Source organism: Portunus trituberculatus, chromosome 16, assembly GCF_017591435.1.
Source record: "Portunus trituberculatus isolate SZX2019 chromosome 16, ASM1759143v1, whole genome shotgun sequence".
In the NCBI taxonomy this organism is placed as follows: Eukaryota; Metazoa; Arthropoda; class Malacostraca; order Decapoda; family Portunidae; genus Portunus; species Portunus trituberculatus.
The window spans coordinates 16,898,494-16,914,766 of record NC_059270.1 but is presented as its reverse complement, the minus strand read 5'-3'; the positions used below and the strand labels follow the sequence as shown (position 1 = coordinate 16,914,766).

Here is a 16,273-nt window from a genome sequence, read left to right as displayed (position 1 = left end):
CACTATCCGTACCATTTCTAAACCAACAATCAAAAGTTTCTCTCGCCTTATTTACCCAAGTTGCAAAAAAAAAAAAAAAAATCTCTACCTGATGAAATATCTGAGATCATGAACATCCATTACCTGTTAAAATGTATCTGCTATACACTTCACCGTCTTCACGGAAACTAAGCCCTTCTCCTTATTCTTGACATTCTAAAAGTAATAAAAGGACATAATTATCATAATCAAAAGGAGTACTTTTTTAACGCATCAAGTGATCTTTCAGTTACAAAAAACTGGAGACAGCAGTAGCCGGGGACAGGTAACTGAAATCGGGGACTGTCCAAACAACCGCGGGCCGCAGGGTTGTTTTGGTGTTTTGAGAGGACTCGCCGTTCCCGAGTTCAGTTAGTCTTTTCGGTTTGATATGCCTTCGGCCGCAAAAATGTTGCTCTACCAAGATTACTACAGAATATATTCCTTTGTAATATTTAGAGGAGAAACAGTGCTCTCTGTTGAACTATATGAAAAAAAATTTCAAACCAAATATGTAGTTGAGACTAGTAAAACATGCGAGAGCATTGAAACCGCGACTGTGAGTATTAAGCTTATAATAACAGTTTTGTAGAGTGTGTATTACCAGATCATATGGATAATGTTAGGATAGACACTTGGAATTAATGTTTTGCAGTACAAAGACTCAATACCTCAAGATTTATTATGATATGAATTTTAGAATGTGTGTCTTTTGCGAGCTGGCTGGCTGTATACCGAGTCGCGTATTAAAACAGCCAACGATCAATGGCAACCCAAGAATATCCGACGTCGGGAATTCTATGGCATGTGGCAGCGTTTTTTTCCCATGTTGCCACGTTGGTGGTGGTGTCGGTGGTGGTGGTGTCCCCTTTCATCTCTCTGCTGGGTCAATTCAGGCCAGGCCAGAGTTGCCAGGTTGGCGGGTTTCCCGCCAGTATATATATATATATATATATATATATATATATATATATATATATATATATATATATATATATATATATCACACACACACACACACACACACAGTAGCTCAGTGGTTAGAGCGCTGGCTTCACAAGCCAGAGGACCGGGGTTTGATTCCCCGGCCGGGTGGAGATATTTGGGTGTGTCTCCTTTCACGTGTAGCCCCTGTTCACCTAACAGTGAGTAGGTACGGGATGTAAATCGAGGAGTTGTGACCTTGTTGTCCCGGTGTGTGGTGTGTGCCTGGTCTCAGGCCTATCCGAAGCTCTGAGCTCGTTCCGTAGGGTAACGTCTGGCTGTGTCGTCAGAGACTGCAGCAGATCAAACGGTGAAACACACACACACACACACACACACACACAAAAGGGGTTTTCTGAAAGTTTGAGAGAAAATGGACCAAAAACTAAGGCGCCGGAGTATTATTTATTATTATTCATTTGAACTTTTTTCCACACTACCTAAATAATAATAATAATAATAATAATAATAATAATAATAATAATAATAAGAGAGAGAGAGAGAGAGAGAGAGAGAGAGAGAGAGAGAGAGATTAACAGATGGGTGGTGGGTCGGTACTTAATCTGATAATTGGGAGTCGAACTGGCAACGTTGCACTCACGGGAATTCCAGAATGTGTCCTGCCCTGAACGGACTTCATAAAGTGGACGCACTATAGATGCTCCCGCCTTTTTGTGATGGTTACTGAGCCTCGGCATGTAGTGCACCCTCATATTATTTCCCACTGGATATGTCAGGTTATCCAGCATGCGCATGTGGATGTGTCTGAGGAGGACATGTGCTTGGTTCAGGTGAAGGCACATGAAGTTAGAGCAGTGGCGATGAGTGCGTTGTTCAGAAAAATTCGGAATATTCTTGCCATTCTTCGGGCAGGAACCTAGAAGAGTATGTCCACTTTTGCTTCTTTTTATCTCAGGGATATTACTCATAGGTATTTGGATACCTTTTCTCTGGGCCCTGTTGTATCGGCTCTCAGGGTAATTCATTAAGTTTTCTTTGGGTTCCTTATACATATGGTTCTATGTATTGTTCGATGTGGGGTTTGAGGTCCTTGGACCGTTCTCAGGGCGAGAGTTGTTATGCTCCTCTCACTCCTCTGGTTTTGTTCCTCTGTCATAGGATACAAGTGTTTCACCCACCTCAGGCTATGGCCTCCACCTTGTAAGTTTTGGGTTTGTACAGGTGTGTGTCTTGGGGAGTGAAAATTGTTCTTAGGGGTGAGGTCATCCTCCCTCCTATACTTGGGACTCAGTTCTTAAGCAATAATTAATAAATATGGGTAGTAGTATGTGTAATAACAAATAAGATTTTTTTTTATGTAAAATCCATTTTTATCTACATACTTACCCATAATTATTAATTATAATTGAGTTTTCCTTCCTCCCTCCCCTCTATAACCTTCCAGGCTAGAGGTGAATAAGAGAATCGGCCTGATGGCTGATACCTGGGAATAGAAAACGTCTTTGCAAAGAAAACTAGTAAAGTATTTCTTTCGTTTCTTTCCTCGAGCTGTTAGATATGATGTAAGTTTGCTGTGGGAATGGGGTTTAAGTAATAATTAATAATCATGGGTAAGTATGTAGATAAAAATGGATTTTACTTCGTCAAATCACCCTCTGCTGAGGTAAGCATTCCCATGAAATCAGCTGTTCCGTTCCACACCATCAGTTGCTGGTACGGGTCCGCGCCGTTCAGACGTTAGCTCTGCCGCCTTGTGTTTCTGGCCCACGGTTTCCAGCCACGTCACCGAAGACGTAGGTATGTCGTGTCTGCAAGTTGCACGATCTTGTTGCGTCCCTAATCTTAAAGACTGCTTTGTGGGTTCAAGGGAACGCCTCTGAGTTTTTTTTATAAACTTTACTTAATTATATTATTTACAAACATTTACACTTTACGACCCTTACGACAACAAAGAAAGCCACGAAAACCACAAAATTTTAATCACTCTCTTCACGCAAGGTCCACCTTCAAATGCCTCAAATTCTGCCACATTTTATCCTGAACTCAAATTCATTACACACACAATAACTTCATTGATAACAACATTTCTCTCTTCACTGAAACCTCTTCTAATGTTCCAGATTTCTTCACAATATTCCCGTTATCCAACTCAAATCACGCAATTTAAATTCAAAGATAAGATACATCCTAATACACCCTACAATTTACCTTCCAATAAAAACAACACCCTACACAACCTACACATAACTTTTTTTCCTTTATCAAAATATGACACCAACATTTTCTGTGATTACTGTCTGGCTACACTTACTGGTCTTGAGATAAGCGGAGCGCCCATTTTGACCCTCTGGTCTGACAGCTCTCTCTCGCTGTCGTCTCTCGCCTTCTCGGCTCTCTCTCTCTCTCTCTCTCTCTCTCTCTCTCTCTCTCTCTCTCTCTCTCTCTCTCTCTTACACCTAATATACACGCGTTACTTGACCTCTCGTCCATATCATTTACTTCTGGCGACCTCTGATTATCACCAGATATGGGGAGAAGGTTCCAGAAGCTTCTTCTTGTAAAGGCGGTGTCACACTAGCACTTTTTCCATCTACTTTTTCCGTCGTTTTTCAGAAAATCGACAATATTTTGGCTGCGGCCTGCCACACACAAACGGTGTTTCGTCGTCACTTTCCGTCGTCACTTCCCGCCAATACAATGTAAACACAAACATGGAGGCCACGCTGCGGCAAAGATAGGGGAGAGCGGTGATGATTCGGACGTTTTTTTTATATTTTTATTCCTAAAAAAAAAGTTGAAGCATTAACGTTATTTTATGAATCTCCACGTGTACCCCCATTATTTGGCTTTTTCCAGTGCAAAAGCCAAGCAGTGCAATCTATTTCCTTTCAAGCTATAGATTTTCAAATAAATGTTTCTAAAATGTCCGAATCATCCTTCCTAGTAGTGATAATTCGGACATGTGTGTGGGATGGTTCGGATTATACAAAAATATGACTTTTAATGTTAGAATAGTTGATATATAAAAAGACGAGTAAAGAATAATGTTATTTTATTGATCGTATAAAGAAAATACACCTTTAAGGCACTTATACATGGCAAAGACCAGACTCCCTATTGCTTTAAAAATAAAATGAATTAGTTTTTTGAAAAAAAAAATACTGACTTGTGTGGTCTGGTCTATCTGAGTGGGGTTGAACATCCGCTACCATACCCAAACTCACTCTTAACTATTTCACAAACTTTTACCCCTTATACTGGACTTTGAGGCACTGTTAACGAGGTATAACATACCATAACAAAAATATGGCAAATTAATAATAGCCTATTACATAGCTCCGCATAACAAAAATATGACTGTAATTTTAAACTGAACATCTTGATTTATTATAGACACATTAAAAAAAAACTTGCAGAAAACACTTCACTGATCCTATAGGCCAAATAAACATAAAATTCATCGCTAGTAGTCTAACGCATATTGTAACCAGCAAAGCTGAAACAAAAATTAAAATAGCCCTGTCTTCTTTTGATACTCTGTTCCACTGGCTTTGGTAGCACTCCAATTACTGCATCTCTATGAACAAAGGCTTCATCCTCAATATTGGGAAAATGGAATGAATTTGAATGGCCTTTCAATGATTTTCTCAAATATGAAACCTGAAATTCATTATCCTCATCCATGTCACTGATTAAACGTCCTACATAATAAACTCTGCTACCTTTTATTGGGTCTATTCCAACAACAACAAAGTCTCCTTTCTCTGGGAATTTGTCAATGAAGTCCACTTCTGGGGTGTCGATTTCCTCCTCTGAAAAGTCGGAAGACTTGTTGAGCTCTTCAGCAAGGAGGTGTTCTGTTTCAAGTGTTTCTTCATCACTGCTGTGGTCTTCGGGTGTTCCTTGGTGTTCTCTGGTGCTCCTGCCTTCTTTACTTTTATTTTTGGTGTTTTGGAACTTTCATTGGCAAACGTGATCTTTCTCTTTGTTTGTGCTTTACTTCTTTTCTTTAGTTTCTCTTCAATTTCAAACTTTTCTGGAGAATCTGTTGCTATCATACATTTTCCGCCTTTTCTACCTTTAACTGTCCCTTTCCTCGGTGCAGCTTTTGGGAGGGGTCGAATATCCCGAGGAGAAACCTGCAGTTGATGGCCAGGGTTTGAAATAGGTTTGGCTTGAAGAGAACATTCATCAGTTGCTGTTTCTCCAGATGGTAGGCCTATAATCGCTGATTCCTTATCTCTGTTTAAATCTGAAGTAGCTGAAGTTTGCTGGGACTGCTGAGGATCAGAGACTTGTGTTTGAACTCTTGATGGTTGATCAAGCTGGGGTGTATGAACAGTCGAATTTGGATGCTGCTGAGTTGGTGGTGGAAGGTCCGGCTGCCCTGATGCTCCCTGTGAGGTTGCTGAGGTTGAAGGAGTTGGATGATTTGGTAAAGGCCTATCAGTCACAAATGCCCCTCCAAAATCTTCCTCTTGAAAGACACCAGTGTCGAATGGGTGAATGCCTGTGGAACGAAAGCCAGATTTTATATTTACTGGTGTTGCTGGTCTGTCCCAAGCAGTGGACATAATTGGGGCCATATCATAGATAGTTGCTGGACGTCCGGGGTGCTGTAGCATCCACGCATTTAGTCCCTGATTGTAGTAGGTCTTAAATGGGCCAAAGACAGTTTTGTCGAGGGGTTGGAGCTTGTGTGATGTATGTGGAGGCAAAGTCAGGATTATAATGCCATGTTCCCTTGCATAATCAATCGCCTCTAGAGAGAGATGCGACTCATGGTTATCCATTATGAGCAGAACTTTCTGATCCAGACTGCACCTAGAATTCAAGACAAAGTGCTGCAGAACATTGAGAAAATTCTTGCTCGTCATCCACCCACTGGGATGAACAAGTCCTGTGCATGCTTGTGGAGCACCATTCATCATCCGAGCTTCATCAAATCTCACTCGTGGAAATATAAAACATGGTGGCAGGGCATTTCCATTGGCACATATAATGGCAACCATTGTTACTAGCTCACCACGCTCACGTGAAGTTACCTGCCCAACTTGATGAACACCCTTCTGTGTAATAATCTTTGGTACTTTTTGAACAGTTGTGCATCCTGTCTCATCCAGGTTATAAATTTGTGATTCTGTTAACTGATATCGCTGTAAAACCTCTTCTAGTTTAGTCTGAAAAATGCCAAGGTTAGTTCTATTAAAACTTGTCATCCGAGCCAGACTTGTTGCTTCAGGGGTTCTTAGAGAGAGATCCCCTTGTCTTTCAAGAAATCCAGTTAACCAATCTCTTCCAGCAGATTCATCCCTTGCCCATGATTCTGGAACACATAATTTGTTAGCAACAGCGTATTCATATGCCAGCCGCTTTGTTACCTTGGTAGATAAACCATGAAACATTTTAGAGGAGTCTTTTAAGTAAGTGCCTAATTCCTTTTCCATGTTTGGAGTTAGTACTTGTCTAACAGAGTAACTTGCTAATTCAAAGGTCTGGTCATCAACAGGCTTGGTTCTGGATCTTTGTACATAGTCTTGAAGTGTGCTTCTAGGTACTCCAAACATGGCAGCAGCAACCCTAACTGAAGCACCCTTCTCTTTAACTTCCCTCGTTGCATTTTCTAGGGCAGTGGAATCCCGCTGTTTATCAGTTTTTCTCTTGTATTTTCGTCCCATGTTGCAGGTCCACTCACTCTGAAACAATAGAAATAATTATTGTTACAATAACACTGTACTTGTTAAAATAACACCATTGTCTGTCACTGTACATGTGTTTGTGTGTGTGTGTTTATGCTACACACGAAGACAAATATTATTTGGTAGCTCTACTGGTTGGGCGTTGGTACATCGAGGCTGGGCGAGTCACAAGAAAAGCTATACATAATTATAAAAGCCTACCCTTTATTTTGTCTTAAGGCTTTAAAAGTGGGATACTTCGGACACGTCCGAACTATCACTTCCCCTGGATTGCCGAACCATCCCACACATTATATACTATAATAATAAACCTACTAAGATGGCGCATGCTAGCTTTTTCGATCATGTATACACTGCAATATCTTCGCCATATAACACAGATTTGCTCACAATACTGAGTTTTCTGACACCTGGTATATTCACGGCAGTACCACTTACGATAATAACTCCAAAAATTACATGAGAATTGCAAAAAACCATATAAACTGACCTGCAACACAAAGTACGTCCGCCCCCGTCTCCAAACAATACGTGACTGAAGTAAACACTATTTGGCAACTTCACACGATTTGGCTGGACTGTAGGTCCCATACGTTATGAAGAAAACGTTCTGTCCGAACCATCCAACCGTCCGAATCATCACCGCTCTCCCCTACGCTGCTCTGAACATAATACTGTGAATTACGAAACTTAGACGAGCTATACAAGCCAAAAAAGTGTGCATGGATGCGTTCACGGTTAGTGGTAGAACCAATGCACGTAGAAGGCGGTGTCACAGTAGCACTTTTTCCGTCTACTTTTTCCGTCGTTTTTCAGAAAATCCACAATATTTTGGCTGCGGCCTGTCACACACAAACAGTGTTTCGTCGTCACTTCCCGCCAACACAATGTAAACACAAACATGGAGGCCACGCTGCGGCAAAGATACGCTGCTCTGAACGTAATACTGTGTATTACGAAACTTAGACGAGCTAAACAAGCCAAAAAAGCGTGCATGGATGCGTTCATGGCTAGTGGTAGAACCAATGCACGTAGAAGCAGGTTGAGGAGACGCGGCAAGTCTTGTGGTCTTGGTATGTAAACAAAGGCGGAAAATTTGCAGACGGAAACAATCCCTATCGTCTGACAAATTCATGCTATAAGTTCATGCGGAACGTTTAAAAATCAACGGAAATGCATTAATGGACGGAAAAACGTGCTAGTGTGACACCGCCTTAATCTGCTGCTCGTCTCCGGCTGTGTTTGTCTTGTCATGACTCACCGCCTCTTGTTGTTCCCCTATAGTCCGACTCAAATATGAAGGCCACTGAGGGGGGAGACCTAACGGGGATTCCCTGGTTGCGGCGTCGCCAAGCATAACATAACATAACATAACATATAACATAACATAAATAATAGGATAACAAAGGGCCACCAGGGCCCATCTAGGTTATCCTGTATCAGTCGCACAGCGACCTCGTCATCATACACTTACAAGTACACAATACATTATATACTAATTCTAAATATTTGGCCCATTAACAGGGCTAAGTCCTGCAGCGAATTCCTCTACAATCTGTGATCCCCATACATGGGGATCATGTCTTGTTTAACTATAGTAAATTTCTTATAAAAACTATCATGCAGCGCTATACATAATTATAAATCTAATAAATTTAAGTGCTTATCTAATCTGTTTTTAAACATTGTCAAACTAGTGCTATTTACAACCGTCTCTGGCAATGCATTCCAGAAGTCTACCACCCTATGACTAAAGAAATATTTTCTTATATCTAACCTGCAGCCTTGCTTTCTAATCTTCCTGCCATGATTTCTAGTCCTACTTCCCTCCTCTAAGGTAAAGAAAGATCTCACATCTATGTAGTTTGTATCTGAGAACATTTTAAATAACTCTATCATATCCCTCTTATACATCTCCTCTCAAATGAAAACATGTTTAATTCCTTTAATCTATCTCTATACTCCAGGCGCTTTAATGCTGGTATCATCCTAGTTGCTCTTCTCTGAACTGCTTCTAACATGTTGATATCCTGCCTATAATGGGGTGACCAGGCCTGTATGCAATACTCTAAATGGGGCCTAACATAGGAATTATATAAGCTACGCACCACTTCCTTACTTTTATAACTAACATTTCTATTTATAAAACCCAGGATCCTATTTGCCCTATTTCTTGCTTCTAAACATTGCTTTGAAAATTTCATAGTCCTGTCTATCACTACTCCTAAATCCTTTCCTTCCTCTACTGCCTCTAGCCAACATCCCTCCATCTCATAGCTAAAGTTTGTGTTGTCTTTACCTAAATGCATAACCTGACACTTTTCAGAATTAAACTCCATCTGCCACCTGTCTGCCCATGCTATCAGCCTGTCCAGGTCTCGTTGTATTCTGTAATTGTCCTTTTCACCCTGTACTGCACATGCTATCTTAGTATCATCTGCAAACTTTGATACTTTGCTACTAATTCCTATATCTAAATCGTTAATGTACACCAAGAAAAGAAGAGGTCCTAGCACTGATCCTTGGGGTACCCCACTAACCACTTCCTTCCACTCAGACATTGCCCCATTTAATACTACTCTCTGTTTCCTATCAGAAAGCCATTCACTAATCCAATCAACTAACCTACCCCCTATCCCATGTAGTCTCAATTTGTACACTAGCCTCCTATGCGGTACCTTATCAAACGCCTTGCTAAAATCTAGATATATAACATCTATGCTATTTCCATCATCTAACTCCTTGGTAATATATTCTAAGATATCGAGCAAATTTGTAAGACAGGACCTCCCTGATCTAAAGCCATGTTGGGTATCTCTAATTAATCTATTCTCATTTAAATGCTCCCAAATACTACCCTTAATGATTTTCTCTAGTATCTTACATACTATACTAGTTAAACTGATCGGTCTATAATTATTTGCATCATCCTTCCTACCTTTTTTAAATATTGGAGTAACATTAGCTAACTTCCAGTCCTGAGGTATCTCAGCAAACCTAAGTGATCTTTCAAAGATTAACTTAAGTGCTTCAGAAATACTGTCTACACCCTCCCTAAGTACTCTGGCATGTAGCTCATCAGGACCACTAGCTTTCCTATCGTCTAGTTCAAGAATAAATTTCCTAATAATTCCCGGTTTTATATCAATATTTTCTAAAGCTCTTAAACTACTCGTCGCACTGTTTGTAACAGGATTTCCTATTCTTTCCTAGTAAATACTGAAGAAAATTGTTCATTCAATAATTCTACTATGTCTTCATTTTGATCCACTACTACACCATCTTTTCTGAGTGGTCCAATCCTATCCTTATTTCTTTTATCACTGACCTTGTAATAACTATATAATTTTTGGGATCTTTACTCCCAGCTCTAGCTAGTTTTATCTCTGCCTGCCTTTTACTTTTTTATAACCTTACTCAAATCATCCCTGACCTGTCTGTACCTAATCAAATCTACATCTTCCCACTTTTCTGCAACTCTCTATATGCCCTCTTCTCTCTGATCTGGCTACCTATCTCATGAGTCCACCATAATGGCTTCCTGTTTCTCTGCCTTATATCTTTGTAAGGGATACACTGCATCACTATACCCTTTACTACAACCTTAAAAATATCCCACATCTCCTGTGCAGTTTTGTTTCCAAAACTATCTTCCCATTTTACCTCTCCTAATAACTGACGTAACCTACCATAATTGCCTTTCTGATAGTTTGGGACTCTAGTCTTATTCACTATATTATCCCTACTGGAATTAATGATAAATCTAATTATATGATGGTCACTGTTTGCTAAAGTCTCTCCTTCCTCCCCATATGCACTAAATAGTTATCCTGAAAACTTTCCATAAACTTATTTTCACTAGCATCTCCTACCATCCTCTCCCAGTTTACTGACTTAAGATTAAAATCCCCTAAGATAATTGTCTGACTAGTACACCTCCTATTTATCTCATCTACCATAAGGTTGTCTACATCTGCTGACTGATTAGGTGGTCTATAAAAAGCTCCTACTCTAATAACCTTACTTTTGTTTACTCTAACATCCAGCCATAAGGACTCTATTCTGTTATCTACCTTAATACCATTAACCTGACTGGAAATGAAGGATTATTTTACATAAATAACTACTCCACCTATCCTACCAATTCTCTGGTGTAAATACATAATGTATCCATCTACTTCATATTCTTTCCTATTTTCCTAAACTTTTCCTCATTTACCCATGCCTCTGTGACACATACAACATCTAAGTCCTCCTCAACTATATAACTAGATAACTCGTCCTTCTTGTTCCTAAGACTCCTGGCATTTACATAAAAACATTTAAGTCCTGCTACCTTCCTAGATGCTGTCTCCTTATTTGGAATCCTAATCTTATTCTCTCCTATTTGCACCTGGAAATCTTTCCTAATCTTTTCACTATCTCTGTTTATCCTATCTAATTTATGTCTAACATCTTTCTTCTGGAATGCATTTGCTACCTCACCCCTACACTCCATCCCAACTCCCCTCCAGACATCCACTCAGCACATCCACACCCTTCCTACTCAGATGCACACCATCCCTAGCATACAAATCCCTTCGCCCATAGAACCTATCCCATACATCCACAAAGCTGACACCCACATCCTTACACATCCCTTTTACCCGATCATTCACACCAATGGCTCTAGACAACCATTCCTGCTAACATACACACGAGGCAAGATTCCTGACACTACACACCTCCTACCACTCTCCCTTATCTTGCCTAACATTTCCGAAATCTTGCCACTAACTCCTCCGACCCACCTGCTCTGACATCGTTCCCACCTACGTGCAAAACTACTACACCCTCCCTCTCCATCCCCCCAACCCTCTTCTGCACCTCCTCACTCACTGCCTTCACACCTGCACCAGGCATACACACGTTCGTCCTCCTATCCCTGTCTTTCCCACAGAAAGTGCTATCTAAATACCTAACCTGAGAGTCACCCACCACACACACCCTCCTCCTCCTCCTCTACCCCTTCTCTCCTTTCACTCACCACAACCACCTCATTCACTCCACTCTCACTCTCCCTCCCCTCCAACAAACCGAACCTATTTTCACACTCAACAGGTTTAGTCCTATCCTCCCTAACTGCCTCCGCTTTCCTTCCCTCACAACCTGCCATCTCTCTCTATCCTGACTACTATCTTTCCCAGTCTGGCTCGCCTGCTCCCTCTTCCCCACTCTGCTCTTCCCGACAGAGGGCCAAGCCACCCTGTCGCCCTCAGAAGGTCCAACCTTCGGCCTAACACTGATCTCCTGCCTAATTTTTTCCACTGCCTCCCCAAGCCTCTTAACCTCCTCCTTCAACTCAAAGATGAGAACTTCCTTCGCACTTTTCCCCTCACTTAGCTTTCTCATTTCCTCTCGCAATTCTCGGTGCTCAAGAGAAAGAACTAAATTCTCGCTCTTGAGCCTACACACCATACACTCAGAAAAGTCAACGACCTTCCTGTCATGCCCACACATCTCACACACAACAAACTCACCCAATCCCACCTCAACACTCTTTCACGCACTCAATCACACTCTGATATACCTCAGTAGCTACCGCCATACTAATTTACAATCTGTTAACTCACAAACAAACAAATAAAAATACTTGGTGACGGCGGGGTGGGGGAACCGCGGTGGTGGGGGGCCTAAGGGTGGTAGTATTAATCAGCCCCTTCCCCATCCCCATCCCTGGGATTGGAGTAGTAGAGAACAACACCGCAACCTTCCCGGATCCGGGGACCCCAAGGGGGTCCAAGAATGCTGTTGGTAGCCCTTTCAATCCAATAGCCTTGGAAAATAAGGTAATTAATGCATTTCTCGCCTACAGTTTAATTGGAATATATTGTATAATGTAAATTAATACATAAAAATAGTGATCTACAGATAAATAGCAAATGAAAAGTAGAGATATGTTGGTAACCATGATAATCAAGATCAAGATCACTATTGTAGTTGTGTTGCCGCTCAAAAATCAGAATACGGCTTGGAGTGTGTCTCTGAAATGGAATCCAGCAAGCGTACCAGCCCTATTGGGGTAGTTGTGAAGGACTACCTTGTATAATTGATAAGCCAAGAGACAGTGCTGCACAACAAAAACACTGATGGCCGCATTGTTTTGCTTAAGAAGCAAGCATGGGCCAGAGTGGAGGAAAAATTCAACGCCTCCGGTTTATCGGGGAAGAAGACTGTTCAGCAACTAATGAAAGTTTGGGAACGTCTAAAAGCAAAGTAAGTAGTATTCATATGACATATGTAGTAATGTAGTTTTAATATTACCTAGGTACAGGGCCGTTTCTAGCTATAGGCGGACTAGGCAATTGCCTTGGGCCCCCAAGCCACAAGGGGGCCCCCAGGGTAGCTTGGAAATCTAGGGCCCCCCAAATAGCATCTTGCCTAGGGCCCCCACAAAACGAGAAACGGCCCTGCCTAGGTACTCTCACCCGCAACCTAATCTAACCCAACCTTACCCATAATAAAAAAAAAAAAAAAAAAAACCTTACTTCCCCTAAATACAACAAAAATGAGGTTCACGTCACTGCTACTGAAAAGTAATAATGATTTCCGCACATCAAGACAAACTACCCAACTCATGATTAAATTAACACTAAATCAAATTCTGATAGGAATATTGTTTACCTTCAAAATATGATAAATTTTCAAAGTACTTTAATTTGCAACCCACCATTACTTAATGCTAGCTTAGCTGGCTCACGAAAATAACACAATTTCCACTAGCCTACATGTAGTGTTCAGGCCATTAGTGATTTAGTGAATGAGTTTTCACCATGTAATACTTATATTCCATATCTATTACAGAGCAAAACAGGATGACACAGAGTTCAAACGGGCAGTGCGGAAAACTGGTGGAGGTCCACCTCCAACCCTCCCAGATGACACAGCTAAGGTCATTGGCATCATTAGTAGTGAGGTTAATGACCTTGGATGTACATTTGATTGTGACACTGGCTGGCCCTTCTGGTAAGTTATGAGTTTTTATTTTTCTTTAGTGTCTGATGTATGCTGCTATATGAAATGAATTAATCACAACTATTTCAAAGACAGTGGAATGACAGTGCTATATATCCTGTTTACTAAGTAGTAATGTTTAACCATTACTTTTCATGTCCACTGGATTTCATCATGCATCTCCTCAGTTGAGGCGTTTTCAGTAGCGGCGCGGCTGAGGGCAAACGGAGTCAAACGGAGGCAAGTTTTCGCAAACGCGAGCAAACGCCTTTCTAAAGCGTTTCCTCCCGTTTGGCAAACGCTTTTTAGCCAATCAGCGTGGAGCAACCCCATCAACCTCATGGAATGAGATCAAGAAGGAGTTACATTTCGAATAAAACTGAATAGTTAGACGTATGTTAGGCCATAGAAGTGGGTACTGTAGATGTAGATTTACGTTTACATATTGTGCGGCATACTGGAGAGAACCGATATAAAAAATACGGCGTGAAATAAATTAAGGAGCTGGTGGTAGCTGGTGACATGTCGCATCTATCCGTCCTTGTTGTAGGTGTTGTCCGATTCCATACTTCTAGTCGTGACTTCGATACAATAATGGAGTTACTTTTCTATTATTAGGTGAAAAATGATAATATTTTTGCAAATCCTTATATCATAAAGTAATGAATGATGGTAAAATAGATTATCTGCTAATTATTGACGTAATTCAATTATATAGGCGTCAGAAAACCGCAGCCATACATCTACAATGGAACACCTTCAAAACAAGCCCGCGTAGATCAAACCACTTCCAGGACTGAAGACCTGTTGTTTTTGATGAGTATTGCGCTGCTCGGTCCTCGGCATATACAAATGATGAAACACTGGTGACCTATAATACTCCCCATCAAGGAATAAATCTCCAAACTCTTCCACTATGCTGCTGTGTTTACGTCTTGACCACAGCGCTAGCTCAGGCGACTGATGTGTACGATAACTTCTCCCAGGGATTGAGATCACAGTGACACGGTCGTCTGGCACCACCGACGGTGTCCTCAGCACTGTCCTGTTCAGCGTGAAGTCAAACATGTTTGGCCTTGCGGTGACACTACTGAAAACGCCTTTGTGATGAAATCCTTCGTCTTTTGTAAGCCATTACATTGCAAATATATTGCATTACCTCAGTTGGGTAAGGCCAGTAGCCTTAAGTTGAGGAAAGAACGCATGAACTAGTTAAAAATAAATAATACACATTATTGCAGAATTTCGTTGGAATTCTTTTTTGGCACAAGTTTGCACTTAATGTAATGACTTAGTTTTGGGATTGATTATACCTGTAATCATATTGGGCAGTATGTGGCATTATGTTGAAGACTCTCGTTACATCGAAAAAGTAATATGTTATCTCTCTAATGGAGGATACACTTACGGCCAACTTATTTCACCATAGCCTCTCAACCAAGCAATCAATGGGTATACCCGGTCTAGAATAATATTTCTGCCCCACTTCCTGGGGATGAATACCTGTCATAATTTACAAGTGTTATACAATTGATAAATGCATTTTTGTTCATTTATTGGTTGCTGTTCTCAGGCAATGAATGTCATGATTAGTAATTCAGTTAATAAATTGCAGATTCTGATTTTGCATCACCAGCTGTCTCTGAGAACACTGCCATTACCATTGTCCTCGATGAACCGGTGGCATCCTCAAGTGTTCCAGGGAGAACAACAGCATCAGTGTGTGCCCCAAAAGCACATGAATCGATGCAAAAAAATCTCGCCACCGTAAGTCAAAGCAAGATAATCTGACACAAAACATCTCATTTGTGATTTTAATTATGGACAAATATTTGTCTGTAATTAAAATCACAAATAGCAAAACTAAAGTGATCATAATATAATAAAAAAAAAAAAAATAGATACTGCAGACCATAATATAAATTAAATCATAATTATAATCACACCCATATCAGATGAAGACAGTTTCCATTGATCTATTATAATTTGGCAGGTATCAAAGAAGAGGAAGAGGAGATTCTCTGAAACCAACCCTGCAACACTCCAGGTGAGTGAACAGCAAAAGCTGTTGCTAGAAGAACAGCTAAAGGTGGTGAAGCTGCAGCAACAAGGAGAGAGGGAGAAAAATGAAGAATGTATGAAGCTGTGGAAGTTGAAGGAAGAGAAGGAGAGACTGAAAATTCTACTGCTGAAACAAGAACTTAGAGAAGGGTCAAAAGAAGAGTGGGTTTAAGTTGGTTAAATTATACACATAGAAATTCTATATCAAAATCACATTTTTTATCAAATATGTATTGACTTACAGTATTTTTTCATTGCCCCTTTGCTTGACACAGCATTCATTATATACAAGACTGCAAAGATTAAAAGTACTCACTTATAATTCTATCTCCATTTCCTATTTGTCTATAATCATAATGACAAACAGCAAGACTCAAATATTTATAATTTAATCAAAATAAAAAAAAGTACTTCAGGCACCAGTCAAGGGCAAACAAAACAAGATGAAAAAAAGGCCCACTCATTTGCTGTGTCCCACAAGGTCATGGCTAGTCCAAAACAGAGAGAGTTGACACCTTCCTCTTGAAGGAATTCAAGTCGTAGGATGAAAGAAATAT

General features: G+C 40.6%; 2 protein-coding genes across 2 annotated transcripts; one reads left to right on the top strand and one right to left on the bottom strand.

Annotated features, from left to right (window-relative positions):
* Positions 1-4,697: 4,697 nt before the first annotated feature.
* On the bottom strand, positions 4,698-12,455 carry LOC123504447. The gene is made up of 2 exons (XM_045254959.1): positions 12,295-12,455; positions 4,698-6,659 (listed from the first exon to the last, which is right to left on the bottom strand). The coding sequence occupies exons 1-2, from the start codon at positions 12,373-12,375 to the stop codon at positions 4,698-4,700; spliced, it is 2,043 nt and encodes a 680-aa protein (XP_045110894.1). The 5' UTR covers positions 12,376-12,455.
* LOC123504610 lies at positions 12,275-16,273 on the top strand. Its single transcript, XM_045255278.1, has 5 exons — positions 12,275-12,490; positions 12,665-12,917; positions 13,506-13,667; positions 15,271-15,422; positions 15,649-16,273. Exons 3-5 carry the CDS (start codon positions 13,517-13,519, stop codon positions 15,886-15,888), a joined length of 543 nt encoding a protein of 180 aa, XP_045111213.1. The 5' UTR covers positions 12,275-12,490; positions 12,665-12,917; positions 13,506-13,516; the 3' UTR covers positions 15,889-16,273.